This window comes from Chanos chanos, chromosome 2 (assembly GCF_902362185.1).
Source record: "Chanos chanos chromosome 2, fChaCha1.1, whole genome shotgun sequence".
In the NCBI taxonomy this organism is placed as follows: domain Eukaryota; kingdom Metazoa; phylum Chordata; class Actinopteri; order Gonorynchiformes; family Chanidae; genus Chanos; species Chanos chanos.
Window position 1 is genome coordinate 26,865,816 of NC_044496.1, and position 15,575 is coordinate 26,881,390.

At 38.9% G+C, this 15,575-nt stretch overlaps 1 protein-coding gene across 1 annotated transcript; it reads left to right on the plus strand.

Annotated features, from left to right (window-relative positions):
• Window positions 1-14,769, plus strand: trpc6b (transient receptor potential cation channel, subfamily C, member 6b). The gene is made up of 12 exons (XM_030765211.1): window positions 1-143; window positions 3,786-4,551; window positions 5,964-6,149; window positions 6,402-6,566; window positions 6,971-7,187; window positions 8,341-8,568; window positions 9,282-9,546; window positions 11,008-11,203; window positions 12,930-13,133; window positions 13,429-13,485; window positions 13,625-13,700; window positions 14,633-14,769. Exons 1-12 carry the CDS (start codon window positions 1-3, stop codon window positions 14,767-14,769), a joined length of 2,640 nt encoding a protein of 879 aa, XP_030621071.1.
• The last annotated feature ends 806 nt before the right edge of the window (window positions 14,770-15,575 follow it).

The window sequence follows — 15,575 nt, forward strand, 5'->3', positions numbered from 1 at the left end:
ATGACCGACAGAAGAGCAATATTCTCTGGACTGGAGCGCTCGGAGGCAAGTTCTGTCTTCAAAGAAAGTGATTTAAGTCAAACTCATCCACGGATGAACTCTGACTTTGAGGTTGGCGCAAATTATCAGGGATACTACCAGAGGTTAGTATATAATATCTTGTTCTGGCGCAGAATTGATATTGTGTCTGTAACTTGAAGTGTGTTTAACGTGTTAAAATGTGCCATCTTACTTTTCTATTGTTGTACACCTTAGATGCACCGCTGAAGAAGTCTTCTTTACATTTTTATAGCGTGCTGAATGCGAAATGTCTTATTTACCTACTATTCCTTCTTTTTGCGCAGCCTAGATTCCACAATATCTCCCATATGTAGTAGATATGGACCGTCATCACTTTCGGTGAAACATGACTTTTAATTTTAACTCCCTCACACAGTTTGCGCATGAAACATTAACAATCGGATTAATTTAGTCACTGCATCAGTTTTTGCTGACTGAATAGGATGATCAAAATAAATCAAACATGGATGTCTAAATGGATTACGCCTATATGCCATTGTGACTGTTCCCGATTCACTTCGCACCATCTGTCAGTGAAGCAAACTTTTTCCCCTCTCAAACTGTCGCTTGTTTAAACGATGAGCTGAACTCAATACAGGAAACACACTCTCTGTTCATAGTTTTATCACGAAATAGGTTTGCCGTTTCGACATAGTGTTGATGTAAATGATTATGCTGGTTAAGCATATCCGAGTGCAGATAATATTTTTGGCTACGCATTTCAAATACCGTGAAACGGTATACCTGCACTATGAGTACCATTTTCAAACGTCAATAAGAGTCATGTTTTGTAGCGACGGTCCTCCAATTAGAAAGACATCTATTACCATAGAAACCGAAAACCAATTTGCAGACGAAGCTTGACCTTTTTGCTTTGGTGGCTGCCCTGAAGGGAATCAATAGCCTGAGATACCAAACTCAAGCCGCTGCCGTTGTAGGTTATGCCTCCTCTCATGGGATGTAATCCGTGCCAAAATGAAAATGAAAATGAAAACTGTAAAATAAAAGTTCAAACCTCGTTTTGACATTTCTGTAGAAACAGAAATGTCAAAATGAGTTTTGAACTTTTTTTTTTTTTTACCGTTTTCAGTAAAAAAAAAAAAAACTTTTCGGTAAATACTTTTACTGAAATACTTTTACCAGTACTTTTAGTATTAATTTTTTGGTTATAAATACCATTTACGAGGTGGTTTATATTAGGGTCAGGACAAAGGTGCAGAGTATGAGAAAGCTTGAGTAGAATGCTTAAAGCTGGTTTGTTACTAGAATAGTCACATCTCATTCCAAGGGCCTTCAACATTCACAGCTTGTTAGGCTGATGGTTACAGATTTAGTAAGGCTTTGAGTTTGAAAATCTTTTGCAGACGCACTACGACAGGGAAATGAAGCAAACTAATAAAAATCTTTGGGAAGGTCAGGAGCTTAATGCAGTAATGTATTTTCATATGTTGGCACTATTACTTTATTTTAAAGCGGCAAGATGCAGTATCAGCCCCGTTTCTTCACCTGTCATCAGCTTCAGATTATTACGTATGGTTACTTTTTGATCTTGCTTTATAGCTTCATTAAAGAAATTATATAACCACAATTGAATTAATATGGTCTTTAAGCCATCCTAATCAGAAGTTTTGTGAAATTTCAAGACAATCTCACGGAACAACAGTATTTTCATCCCAGACAGGGTGAGGCTACTGCATGTAAAACACCACCAGTAAGTTAAATTTGCATTAAATCTATATATTAGCACTGTCTCCTCTCTGTGCCATACAGCAGTTCAGCAATCCCCTAAGAGAGTATTGACATCACAGGTCTGTCACCTTATACAGAACAGTAAGAGGCTCCAGAACATCAGTGCCACCAGTGCCTGGTTAAGCTTTCAACCATTCCAGCTCCATCACCTCTGTGTCGGCTGTCCAACATGGCCAGTTCCCCATATCTCTCCGCAGAGATGATGGTCCTGAGAAACAATCTCTTTGTCATTTATTAACCTGATTCTCTCCTAGGCTCCTCAAATGAAGTGCACTGACAGTAGCCCCAGACTCTTTTGTCTGTATTGTTGCTTTCACCTGTTTGATTTCTTGGGAAGGTTCTAGAAAAGCGCAAGACAAAGAAAAGCATGACTAATTCGATTTGACCTATTTGACTTTATACGGGAAGGAGTGAAAAAAACATTTGAGTCACTAGTAAAAGAGGCTGTTTGAAATGCCAAGCATTTGAATACGTGTGGAATTCATTCCTGTCCTACAGTACAAATAGTATGTTGAAAAAACCTCAGGTTCAGTGGTTAGTGAGCTGCAAGTACACTTAATCCAGTTAGGAAACACGACAAGTATCTTCACTCAAATCTGGAATGTGTGTCTTTGAGATTACATTTCCTGAGGCATTAGTGATTACTCAGTATGTATGAAGAGCAAACCAATGATTCAAAACAAGATATCAACTAACACCTTTCTCAAAAGCTCCTCTAACCAGTGTAATTTGTATTTCAATTTTCTTTTAGATATGAGGAGGGAATTTGATATGAATGAGACATTACTTATGAAGTAAGCTGTACAAGCTTCAGATTTCAGTAAAGTATTTTTTTTAAAATCTCCTAGTTAAGATTCATGGTTAACGTTATGAGAATATCGTCCTTTGTTACTTTTTCTCCTTGATATGCAGGTGTGGTCCATTCACATCACTGATGAAATAGTTATGGAAGACTCATGTTGGGGAAGTTGAATTTATTTGCTATTAACTAAAGTTAACTATAGATGTAGCAGAAAATATGAAAATATCAGAGGAGGACACATTCATTACTGGTTCACAGCTGTCATCTAAATGGAAACAAAAATGCTACCTCATTATTTCACAACAAAATTAGATCATTCAAATCAAATTATGGCAGCACACACACATCTGTCACTCTGTGTTTACAGCATACTTTCGGCACACTCGATGTTTTCAATTCGAGTATGGATTAAAAATACTTTCTTTGCAGAAATACAGCCTGTTGACATGCCGCATAATTTGCCAGTTAGATACTGTCATTCAGCATTTCAACATTTAATTACTTTCTCTGTGTTTAATGAAGTGTATGGCTACTTTCCAGTAATGAGGTGCTAGATCTGGGGCAAGAAAACAGATGACCGTATACTTTTCTGTCTGTCTGTTTTTTGGAATCAAACACCCACTGAAGCAGAAACAAGTCAATTACACAGAGTGACAGGAAAATAAGCTTTTATCCATCAGTCCAGCAGAAAAACGACAGATTATAATTGGAGGTAGTGAAAGTTATCGGCACCAGTGACTCACCCAGCAGGAACACGTTCATGCTAGACCCTTAGCCTTTGAAATCTGGGCACAGTGAGTCACCAGGCCGACAGTGCTGTCCTTCTTGTCTGTGGATCTGCCAGTGATTGGCTCAACGAAATCACTGAATTTAACACTGAGCAGAGCGAGGGAGTAATTTATCTCAATTTGATATAAGACTTGAAACACGGATCTTTGTGGATTTCTTACAGAAAATGTCATGTAAAACAAAATGTGGTAAAAATCTGGGTTTGATTAAAATACTGACTTAGCTGTTAGTTTATCTGTGGCACTGAATAGATATCTGGTCCACACTTATTATCAGCACGCTCAGTACTAAAATCTTCAGGCTTTTGACATTGTGGGGTCACAAGACTTGGGTCAGTGAGATCTTCAAATGTAATCAGTTATTTCAACTTACTCTCCTCTGATAGGTGGAATGATGGTGACAGACAGTTCAAGCTGCGGCAGACATTGGCCAAGTCCAGACGTCTGGCCATGCGAGGGACTGCCTACATGTTTAATGCCCGTTCCTACGGCCTCTCCCTGACTGAAGAACGCTTCCTGGAGGCAGCGGAGTATGGCAACATACCTGTGGTTCGTCGCATGCTGGAGGAGTTGCCTGAGCTAAATGTCAACTGTGTTGACTACATGGGCCAGAATGCCTTGCAGCTGGCAGTGGCCAATGAACACCTGGAGGTGACTGAGCTGCTTCTGAAGAAGGAGAACTTGGCCCGGATAGGTGACGCCTTGCTACTGGCTATCAGCAAAGGCTACGTCCGCATTGTGGAGGCCATCCTGGGACATCAGGCCTTTGCCGATGCTACAAAACTCACCGACAGCCCTGGGCAGGCCGGCACGCCCGACGATTTCTTCGCCTATGATGAAGATGGCACACGCTTTTCGCATGACATCACACCCATCATCCTGGCATCTCACTGCCACGAGTACGAAATAGTGCACATCCTGCTGAGGAAAGGGGCCCGTATCGAGCGCCCTCACGATTATTTCTGCAAGTGCAGTACCTGCTCGCATCACCAGAGGCATGACTCCTTTAGCCACTCTCGTTCCCGTATCAACGCGTACAAGGGGCTGGCAAGTCCCGCCTACCTGTCCCTGTCCAACGAAGACCCTATTTTGGCTGCGTTGGAGCTGAGCAATGAGCTAGCAGTCCTGGCCAATGTTGAGAAGGAGTTCAAAGTAAGCGTGTGAAGTTTAAGGGGGGTTGTGGAATTCCGTGAGGAAAGACGTGTAAGAGGGATAAATAAAATTGAACAGGCATCTTTGAATTAAACGTATCAATAGGTCATTGTAAACAGGACAGCTAACTTTGAGGCAATGAGGCTAGGGTGGATTTTCTTGTATTAATAGCTACTGATGTTTTGATCAGTATTCTGCAAGTGGATATTTATTTTCACTTCTCATACAATGCTGTAGATTCAATTATGCAGATTCATAATTAAGTGCCAGTTTATGTACCATACTTCCAGTGTCTTCAAATGAAAGCATTGCCTGGTTCATGCCGCTGGAGCCTTCAGAATAGACTTGGGATTTCTGAAATTACTCTGTAAAGAAGAACAACTGTTGTCCATGAATATTCAAGTTACTACTTGTGCAGTGCACATTATATAATAAGTAAATTGAGTAGGTTCTCTCTGGGGAAAAAAATAAAGCTTTCTCTCAAGGACTTGAAGAAATAACAAAGTTGTGGTCTGTTCAGCTGTCTTGCGCCACAGTAGGTTTACATTGAGGTCACAGAGCGATGGACATTTGAATATATCCTCCAGCCTACATTTAGAAAATACAGTAGCATGTTCGGTACTGCAGGCGATCATAGGATTAAAGATGAAAACACAAGTATCTAATTGACTTTATGACACTGTAATGTGTGCTTTATTAAAGCATGTTCATAGCATTTTTTTTCCTTTTCAGTATGATGTGCCTAAGAGCACATAACTAAAACAGTTAGGGAATGTCGGACTGGCTCTGTTGAGTGTGGGTGTTTGTGCACAGACTGGTCATACAAGCGTACTTAGGCTTTAGCCCTTTGACAGAGTGTGGGCAGTGTAGTCCTGAGTGAATATATTATCGTAGGTGAATTTGAGTTTTCGCAACAGAGTGGTGTTTTTGTAATCATAAACAGATGGTAGGTGTTGAAATGTCCAGAGATTCTCTCTCAACAAGAGAGAAAAGCTTTTGAGGTTATCAGATACACTGACACATGCCATCAATCATATAATGGCTGAATACATTACATTACACTTCATATACCCTGTTTTTTTCTGACTTTGAAGTCAAAAGCATGGATTTGTATTCTGTTTATTCATACATAGTTTACATATCATCCCTGAGGCAAACATAAGACTATTCTGACAGTCTCCTAGCATTTGGCATATCATGGATGATTAAATTGTTCATTAAATTAATGAGGAACAAAATATTTGGACGTCATGTTTTTTTTTTTTTTTTTCTCAGCTGTTTTCTCTGTTACAGTTACCTCTTACAATTTATAGCGTTGTTTATTTTGCAGATGATCTAATCCAGAGTAGGACTTACAAGAAGTGTATCTGTGGTGAGCAGTTTTCCTTACACTGTTCTTGTGTTGTTTACAGAATGATTATAAGAAACTGTCTATGCAGTGTAAAGACTTTGTGGTGGGTCTTCTGGACTTGTGTCGAAACACAGAGGAGGTGGAGGCTATTCTGAATGGAGACACAGAGATGAGCGAAAGCAGTGAGGCAGCGGGTAGACCCAGTCTCATCCGCTTAAAACTGGCCATTAAATATGAACTTAAGAAGGTGAGGTGGAAAGAAATGAACTATTAAACATTGTTTGTCACCACATGTTAAAACATATTCAAGGTTTAACACAATTCCATCAGTCGTTTTGGTTTTGGAATTGTTAAATCGTAAGCTAGAAGAATAATGGCATTGAACTGAAACTTTGCATAATCATTGTATTTACTGTGAATGTGCACACTGTACATTCTGTAGATGTTACATTACTCACTCTATTCATGTCTCTCTCTTGTTCTCATGCTTCCCACGCAGTTTGTGGCCCATCCAAACTGTCAACAACAGCTCCTCTCCATTTGGTATGAAAATCTGTCTGGGCTTCGTCAGCAGACCACGGCTGTCAAGTTACTGGTGGTGCTGGGTGTTGCCGTGGGGCTGCCCTTCCTGGCCCTGGTGTATTGGATAGCGCCATCCAGTAAGGTCAGAAACACTTTAACTTGGACCATCTCCACTGCAGTTAAGTGGTCTTTGTCTGTAGACAAAGCTAAGTGATTTTTGTATGTAGATGACCATGTATGGTTAGGATAAGGAAGCACAAAAGCTGTATGTAAGCTGTTGGTGACAAGAAATATTTGTGTGCTGTGTTTGTCTAAACATGACAATTATATGTACATTTGATTGTACATTAAATTAATTTAGTGGAGGTATTTTTGCCAATATCTTATTTTAGTCTTCAAATTCCATGCCTCTCTGCTTTACTAATCACCACACAGTTAGACTCCAAATGATTTCAGGTACAGTTTATATTTGACAGACACACACACACTGTTTCATTAAGTTAGTTGTATTTACCAATATTAACATCATTTATCAATTTAATGCAGTTGGGGAAGATTATGCGTGGGCCCTTTCTAAAGTTTGTGGCCCATGCTGCCTCCTTCACCATCTTTCTCGGCCTTCTGGTCATGAACGCTGCTGACCGTTTTGAGGGGACCAGTCTCCTACCGAACATGACCGTGAGTGACCGTCCGTCACAGTTGTTCCGCATGAAGACCACACCCTTCACCTGGATGGAGATGCTCATCATTGCCTGGGTTGTAGGTGAGCTGCCATAACTAGGTTTCTCACGCTTATCGTAGACACAGTACTGATTTAATGTAAAGCTATAGATCTGTTGCATTAATAAGGGAGGAATAGGATGACAGAAGAATGATGTAAGTCTTGAGTTAAGACATTTAACATAACATATCTGAGTGTAAGTGAGCAGACTGTCAAATGATGAGAAATTAATAAATAAATAAATAAACATGCATACATTTCTCTTCATTGTGAATCTTTCAAATTTACAGATGTCTCCTTTTTTTAAAGTGTGCAGGAGCAGAATGCAATACACTGCAACAGCAATTGATTTCACTCTAAAAGTGGATCAGATTAATGTATTTTAGCAGTGATCCCTGAAGGGCTTTTTATCGTCACAACACATACCTCACATCTGTTTACCCAATAACTCCCCAGCGGCAAATCAACATTGTGGACAAGAAATGTTAATTGTACCATGAAAGTGAATCTCACCTATTCCCGCTGCACCTATTAAGATGATGTGTCGGTGGCCAGTGGCACTTCTGAAGTTTCAGTCATAATCCTGTTTGCTATGGTGTTTCCTCTGCTAGCAATTCCCACACTGTTGACTTAAATAACTCCTCATTACTCTTAAGGTCAAGGACACTGCGAACCATAGAGGGGTCAATTCTCCTCAATCTCTTTACCATATGCCAAACCAGCATTCTGCACAACAAAGATAACTCAACCAAAATGAGTCCCCTAAAAGATGAAGCAGTGGCCATTTTAAGACATACTGTTGGAATAATGTCACTTCCGTTTCATTTTGTGCTTATTCTTGTTGCTATTTAAGATTTGAGGCACTTGCCATGTTTGGGCAGTGACCTCTCTGATGCTCTTTATTCAAATTCAGTGTCAAGAGGAAAGTAAATTGCTAATGAACAGTTTACTGAACACCAGTCTAGTCTCATGTCATCTGTATTGTCATGTTCCGTTTTATAGGAATGATATGGCTGAATCAAGCTGTTCCATTTTATAGGAATGATATGGGCTGAAGACAAGCTGTTCCGTTTCATAGGAATGATATGGGCTGAAGACAAGCTGTTCTGTTTTATAGGAATGATATGGGCTGAAGACAAGCTGTTCTGTTTTACAGGAATGATATGAGTTGAAGACAAGCTGTTCTGTTTTATAGGAATGATATGGGCCGAATGCAAGGAGATTTGGTCACAGGGCCCTCGAGAGTATCTTTTGGAGCCTTGGAATCTTCTGGACTTTGGAATGTTGGCCATTTTCGTGACGTCCTTCATCGCTCGGTTCATGGCTTTTTGGCATGCATACACAGCACAGAGCTATGTGGACAAGCGCTACACGGACCTCTCTAACATAACCCTGCCCTTTGAGATAGAATACTACCGCCTCGGTAAGTGTGACGAAAGGCTGCAAATGACCCACACAGCAAGGTTTTATACATACCTGGAATTTATTGTTTTCCATGCCCCCTGACCCCTCAAATATTTATGTTCAAACATGTCCAAGTATAGGCTCAATTCTCCAGAGAGGGAAAAATCCATGATAATCTGTCAAATTTATGGTATGAAGCAGCCTGTATTTTATAAAAGCAGGCCATATTTTCTTGTTCTGTATTTTTTTGTCTTTATTTATGGCCTCTAAATATGTCTTGTTGGCCTGATGGTGTTATTTTCCAAACCAGTTATCTGAAAAATTATTCATTACCTCATGCAAGACTCTCAAAGGTAACACCACGCAGTGAGACATATATTGGTAAAATTTGCCTCTAATGAAGGAAACAGAACTCAGAAATGGCTACTTTGAACCTTAGTCAACAAGTTTGCTCACTAAAAACCTTGTCACGTACCCACACACAGTCCAAGGCTACTGGCAGATCAGATAAACCCATCCATAAAATAAGAGACAACTATGAGACATTGATGCAAACTCCTGAAGAGGTCAGACAGTGTAATCTGTATTCTCTCTTTGATGAGTCAGGGGCCTGTGTTGACCGTGGATTTTGAAAAATGTTCAATTCGTTTCAATTTTTTTTTTACGCTGTATGGTCCAGCATATAAATGTCAGCAGAATTTCATCTAATCATACTTCCTTTTCCCACTGCAGCACGTGTCTACTGGATGCCCTCAGACCCTCAGTTAATCTCAGAGGGGCTGTACGCAATTGCCGTTGTCCTGAGTTTCTCACGGATTGCGTACATCCTGCCAGCCAATGAGAGCTTTGGGCCACTGCAGATCTCTCTAGGGAGGACGGTGAAAGATATCTTTAAATTCATGGTGATTTTTATCATGGTGTTTGTGGCCTTCATGATTGGAATGTTCAATCTCTACTCGTACTACCTAGGGGCAAAGCAAAACGATGCCTTCACCACGTGAGTACGATGTGTGTGTGTGTGTGTGTGTGTCAAAACCTGTATCTGCTGATGATCTTAGGAAACTGTACATGTGTGTGTGTGTTTTTTTTAATGCATTCGTGATTCTCTGTATGACTCTGCATGTAATTCAGAGCCCAAAAATAATTTTTAAAATTGAAGAGTTGTGTGTTGTTAAAAGCTGAAAAAGTTATGATATTGAAATAAGGTTCAGACACAGCTCTTAACGGCTTTTTAAACTGTCTGAAGCCACTGGTAAAAAAGTAAGAACAGACAAATATTTACTTTTAGGGTGGAGGTTCATGACTGGAACTGAACGTGGATCTATTGAGTAAACAATTTTCAATTTTAATTTGTTTTATTGTTTTATGCCCTTGTTTTGGCAGTGGTACATCACACCATACTGCAAGTAGGAGTTTATTCCTATTTTGGAAGAAAAAAAAAAACATTTGGCAAGTCAAGATATGAACAAGCTTGTGAACACTTGAGTGGGTGTGAACAGTGGACAAGAGAGTCAGCATGGCGACAATGCTGCAAGAGCTTGTAGAGGGGCAGAAAAAAATTTGGCTTATAGAGAAATTCTGAGTGACCTCAGAGATAGCTTTGTGTCAAAAAGGTCAAAGACTTGTTGATTATCTCTCTCTCTCTCCATATGAGTTTCCTGGGGGAGGGAATTTTTATTCTATGATATTATTTCAAACCTTTTTGAGTTAACTTAATAGTGAAGCTGTAGCGCGGCTGAAACTGGCATGTTAATTGTGTGTTTACTTACGAATTAATGATTTTTTTAGTGAACAAAGGGAAATGAGGCACTTCTGTCAAAGTAGCTCATTTGGCTCTGTCTTTTATGTATATATGGTTTAGAACTTTTGAGAGAGATTTGGTTTTTGAAAGAATGATGAAGAAAAAAGCCGAACAAATAAAATACTATTCCACTGACATTTCTTTCCTCTATTCTAACAGTACAGCTTCATACACAGCATTGATATTGTGTTTGAATGGAATAGAGTGAGTGATGGACAAGCCAGTCTTGGCTGGCTGAACATAAATTTTAGGTAGCCCATTGCTGAAAGAAGAGCCAAAGAATGGAAATGTCTTTAGTGAACAAACGCAGTAAACAGTGTGTGTAATCAGTTCTCTTAAAACTAATTATGCACAAACTTTTGGTTTGGCTGAACTTCAGGCTATGATAACAGCAGACTATGTAGGCAACATATAGACTTTACTTTTTACATCATATAGACTCTAGATTCTTTTTCCTTAGAGATAATAAATAAGTCCCATATAAGGACATCCTCAGCACATGTTTGGCTGATATAGTTTAACACCAATGAATCATAATTTTCACACTGTCTTAATATTTTCTTGCTTGCCTACATGCAAACTTGAATTAGTTAAACATCGCAGGTTATGTCAATGTGGCATGGACGTTTACAGAATACGTATGTCTCTCCCTTCCAGTGTGGAAGAGAGCTTCAAAACCTTGTTTTGGGCCATATTTGGGCTCTCGGAGGTCAAGTCAGTCATCATTAACAACGGGCACAAGTTCATTGAGAACATTGGATATGTTCTTTACGGTGTTTATAACGTCACCATGGTAATTGTCCTGTTAAACATGCTCATCGCAATGATCAACAGCTCATTCCAGGAAATTGAGGTAATTTTATTCTGCAATTGAACTCTTATTATCTTATTACACCCTTAGGAATAAAACATACCATTGGGTTGTGTATGTAACCTGATAGATTTCTCCATCCAACTTCAGTTCTAAAGTTCTCTGTTAATAAATAAACATTAAATAAACATTAAATAAATAAATAAATAAATAAATGTTTTTTACACATTGGAAATATATGAGGTGTGGGTATTGAGTAATGAGACTAATGCTGTAATTAAGTTTTAATGATTATTTAATAACAGTAATAATTACCATTTAATAACCATCTCTTTATCTATGGAGACCATTTCTGCAATCATTCTGATGTTGACTTGTCAATAATTTCGAACAATTTATTCGTTGCGAACACCGGTTCTTGACGTGCATGGGCATCCACGAGGTCATCTTCGACATCCTCTTGAACTTCACAAAATCTCTTGGGCCGCTTGATCACATGTGCACGTGACATGCATTCTTCCCCATAAATTTCAGATAGCACACAAAAAGATTCGGTAACCGCTTTGTTCAATTTCCCCCAAAATTTTAAATTGATTCTTTGCTCAATTTTTGAACTGACCATTTTTACAACACATCAGAAAAACAGGTCTACCTCAAGTGATGCATAACAGTGAACTGAAGACGTGAGCGGATTGAAACTTTCAGGGGTTGTTTATGTTTATTCAGGGGTCAATGTATACCATGTGGTTCATGCATGCACGCTGTGGTTCAACCTACATAAGCCCAGTCTCGTTATTTAATAGCCACACCTCGTATAAAGTAAGAACTTACCTAATCATGGTGTTTCTTGCACATTGTGCATTTACAACAGTTTAGGAGGAAAAGACGTATTTACTTATATGTATGTCTATTCAAATGATGCAAACCTCTGCTGGTCAAATCCTGGTCTGTGGTTGGAGAACGTTCTGAGTGAATAATAGGGGCCCATTTGAAAATATCTTTTTTTTTGTTTTCCAAAAAAAAAAACTTAAACAAAAAAAACAAAAACAAAACCTGCTGGCATAAGATGAATAACTATTTTTACATGCATCAGAGTTTTCCTTTATCTCGTGCATACCAATACTTAAGGCTGCATAGGATATAATCATTTGTTATGTAATCGTTTAAATTGTAAGCAATCCATAACTCTAGGAATTTTACCACTTTATCACACGCCTCCCTGTATAATGAAAACTTAGTCTGATCAATACCAACAGACAGGCTGATTCTGTCAGAGAAATACACACACCAGCTTCTACACAGCTAAATCTGGGCCCACTCGATCTGGGCCTGCTTGTTCCTTCCCTATGTTCCATCTATGTTCTCATTAACATGACCTCTGGAGATTTCCGTTTGTTCTCTGTCTCAGCTCTTGAAAGTTATGAATACAAAATCAGATGAGGGTTTACATATTCTGCATCTTAGTGTCATGGTTCTTTTCAAGTAAAATAATGCTAATGTCGTGCAAGCAGTGGTTTTGGCGGAGTTTGCTATCGTCTTACATTAAACCCTGTGCAGTGTAGTACAGTATCTCAGAGCCGTGGAGGCAGGTTTTAAACTCTGTAGACACAAAATGAGCACACTACGTTCAAATGAGCCACTGAGTTTAAGCAATGTTTAATAAAGACCAAAGACCCAAAGGCACACTCTCTTTCTCTCTCTCTCTCTCTCTCTCTCTCTCTCTCTCTCTCTCTCTCTCTCTCTCTCTCTTTGTCTGGCTCATTCAAAGGATGATGCAGATGTGGAGTGGAAGTTTGCCAGGGCTAAGCTGTGGTTTTCTTACTTTGAGGAAGGAGGAACACTCCCAGTGCCTTTTAACCTAGTGCCCAGCCCTAAGTCTGTCATCAGTCTGGTCGTCAAGATCAAAGAGTTCTTGCCCTCCCCCTTACACAGACACAAGGGCATTCTGAAAGATGACATTGAGCTTAACGAGGTGAGATGGACCTCAGGGTTACTGACACAACACGACACTGCTCTCAAACCATCCAGCTGCACCCTGAGCACAACACACGCTAAACAAATAAAATACGTTCTCCAACAACACCTCTGTAAGGGCTACGGTGCAATCTATGGATTACAACAGCTTTAACAGCTTAGAGGAATTTGCATTACAGTTTCTCTCTTATTGTGGTATGTAAGGCCCCCTTGTGTTCAAAAATATGAATTACAGTTTAAAGATTCTAAAAGGTCATACAATAAATGTTGTATGTTTTTTCTTTTATTTTTAGCTCAGCAAACAAAAAAGTGTGAGTGGAAGACTTTCACCTCAGCCAAATCGTTACCAGGTAAGTCTCCCATACTCTTATTCAGAAGGGGTTTTGGTTGCATTTTTATGAAAGTTTACTTCATCAGTTCCACAGTAGAGTGTTTCTTTCTCAGTATTGTCACATCACATTGCTGTTGGCGTTGCTTGTTGTTTTACAGAAAATCATGAAATGCCTCATTAAAAGATACATTATAAAAGCCCAGATGGATAAAGAGAGTGATGAAGTCAATGAAGGTATGGTGGCCTCTCTGTTTAGTCATATAAATAAACAAATCATTACATTATGACTACACTGCTACCTTGACTGCTATAACTACTATCATTACCACTACTACCACTGTGACTACTACTCCAACCAATAATTCTCTTACTAATTACTACTAATAATACATTTATTACTTTCTTTATGTCAGACCGTTTTGTCTTTTGTACGCAGTCAGGTAACATATATATATATTCACATCAATATGTATATATTATTTTTAACAAAATTGCAGTTGATGGATAAAGGATAGCATTAAAGTAATCAGGTAATCCAGTGATAAGTCTTTTCTGTCTGCCTCTGCCTGTGTATGGAATGGCCGTATTTTTTTTTTTTTAAGTTTTCAAAGGTGATAAAGACCAACTTTACTAACATTGTGATGTGAGGATGAGGGCCTGAGTAAAGTATTAAAACAGTCTGAAACACCTGCGTTTCTGACCTGAACCAGACGAAGACGAAGAGTCTTTGACCTTTAAATTTTTATATGATCATAGTGTGTTTTTTAAGGCGTTTAAAGGCCTTGCTTCTTTGTGTGATACAGGCTATCAGCACAACACCAAGTTTTTTAATAACTATGCATAACGAACATATAGCAGAGAACACCACAGTCTTGGGCACCTAATGGATAGTTTTCATTATTTTTAATATCTTTCAAATAACATCAAAAATTTCCATGTAGAAACAGGTAACATTACTAATGGTTATGTGATTGAATTCAAACATGTGATTGGAAGAGTTTACCGATAATAGGTGAAAAAAGACCTAATGTCATTTGGCTTAATTTGCATCCACATCAGAGGGACTGTGCTTGGGAACCCCAATGTGTTAAATACTTACTGTAAGCTGACCCTCTCTCTCTCTCTCTCTTTCTCTCGCTCGCTCTCATGCAAACGCTCATACACAGGAGAACTGAAGGAAATCAAACAGGACATCTCAAGTTTACGCTATGAACTACTTGAGGAAAAGTCTCGCCAGACAGAGGAGCTGGCAGAGATAATAAAGAGACTGGGAGAGAGACTGACCAACCAGCAAAACCATTAGCCTCCGCTCCTCACTGGCCCAGCATCCCTAGAGATTCTCAGAGTAGAAGAATACTGACATTGATGCAATTGCAATGTTGAATATCATGATTCATTACTAAATTTTGCCACAAATAAGACATTGCTTTAACAGCAAGGACACTGTCTTGTCATTGTAATGTTCTTTTTTCCCCATTCTGAGATAATTTTATTCTCTAGTGAGTTTCACATAGCGCCATGGACCCCTGGTTTTCCCCCTTATCATTTTAAGACATAATGTGTTAATATACTGTGACTCATTAATTTCATGGGCTCATATCAGATTGGCCGTGTCCTGTACTGGAATTTTACCTCAGCAAACCTATTAAGAGACAAGTCAAATAATCTTGATTATTAAAAAAAAGAGATCATATCTGTGGTTGTGTTTCTTTGTTACATAAACTGAAAGTAAGTCTTTTTTAATCGTACTTTGGCCTCTGCTTGAAATGACCACGTGCTGTGTAGAACGAGGTCACACATTTGTTTTGATGCAGAATAATTTAAGAGACATCAACATTTCACCTTTTACCTGCCTCCTTCAACATTTTCAATCAGCATTCCATATACACATTCCATATAAACACCAGAAATGTTTAACCTGTAAGAAGACACTTGGGTATGAGATTATTAAGAGGAACTCTACTGAATTATAGTTTAATGCGACAATCAATTGTACCCTTCTGTATGTTGCTCCCAGCTGCCTTTTTTTCTTTACAGGTGAAAGTAATTCAATTTTGATTGGCATTAAAAATGTTGTGGATCTCAGTGAATACCCCATTAGCAGGTGTA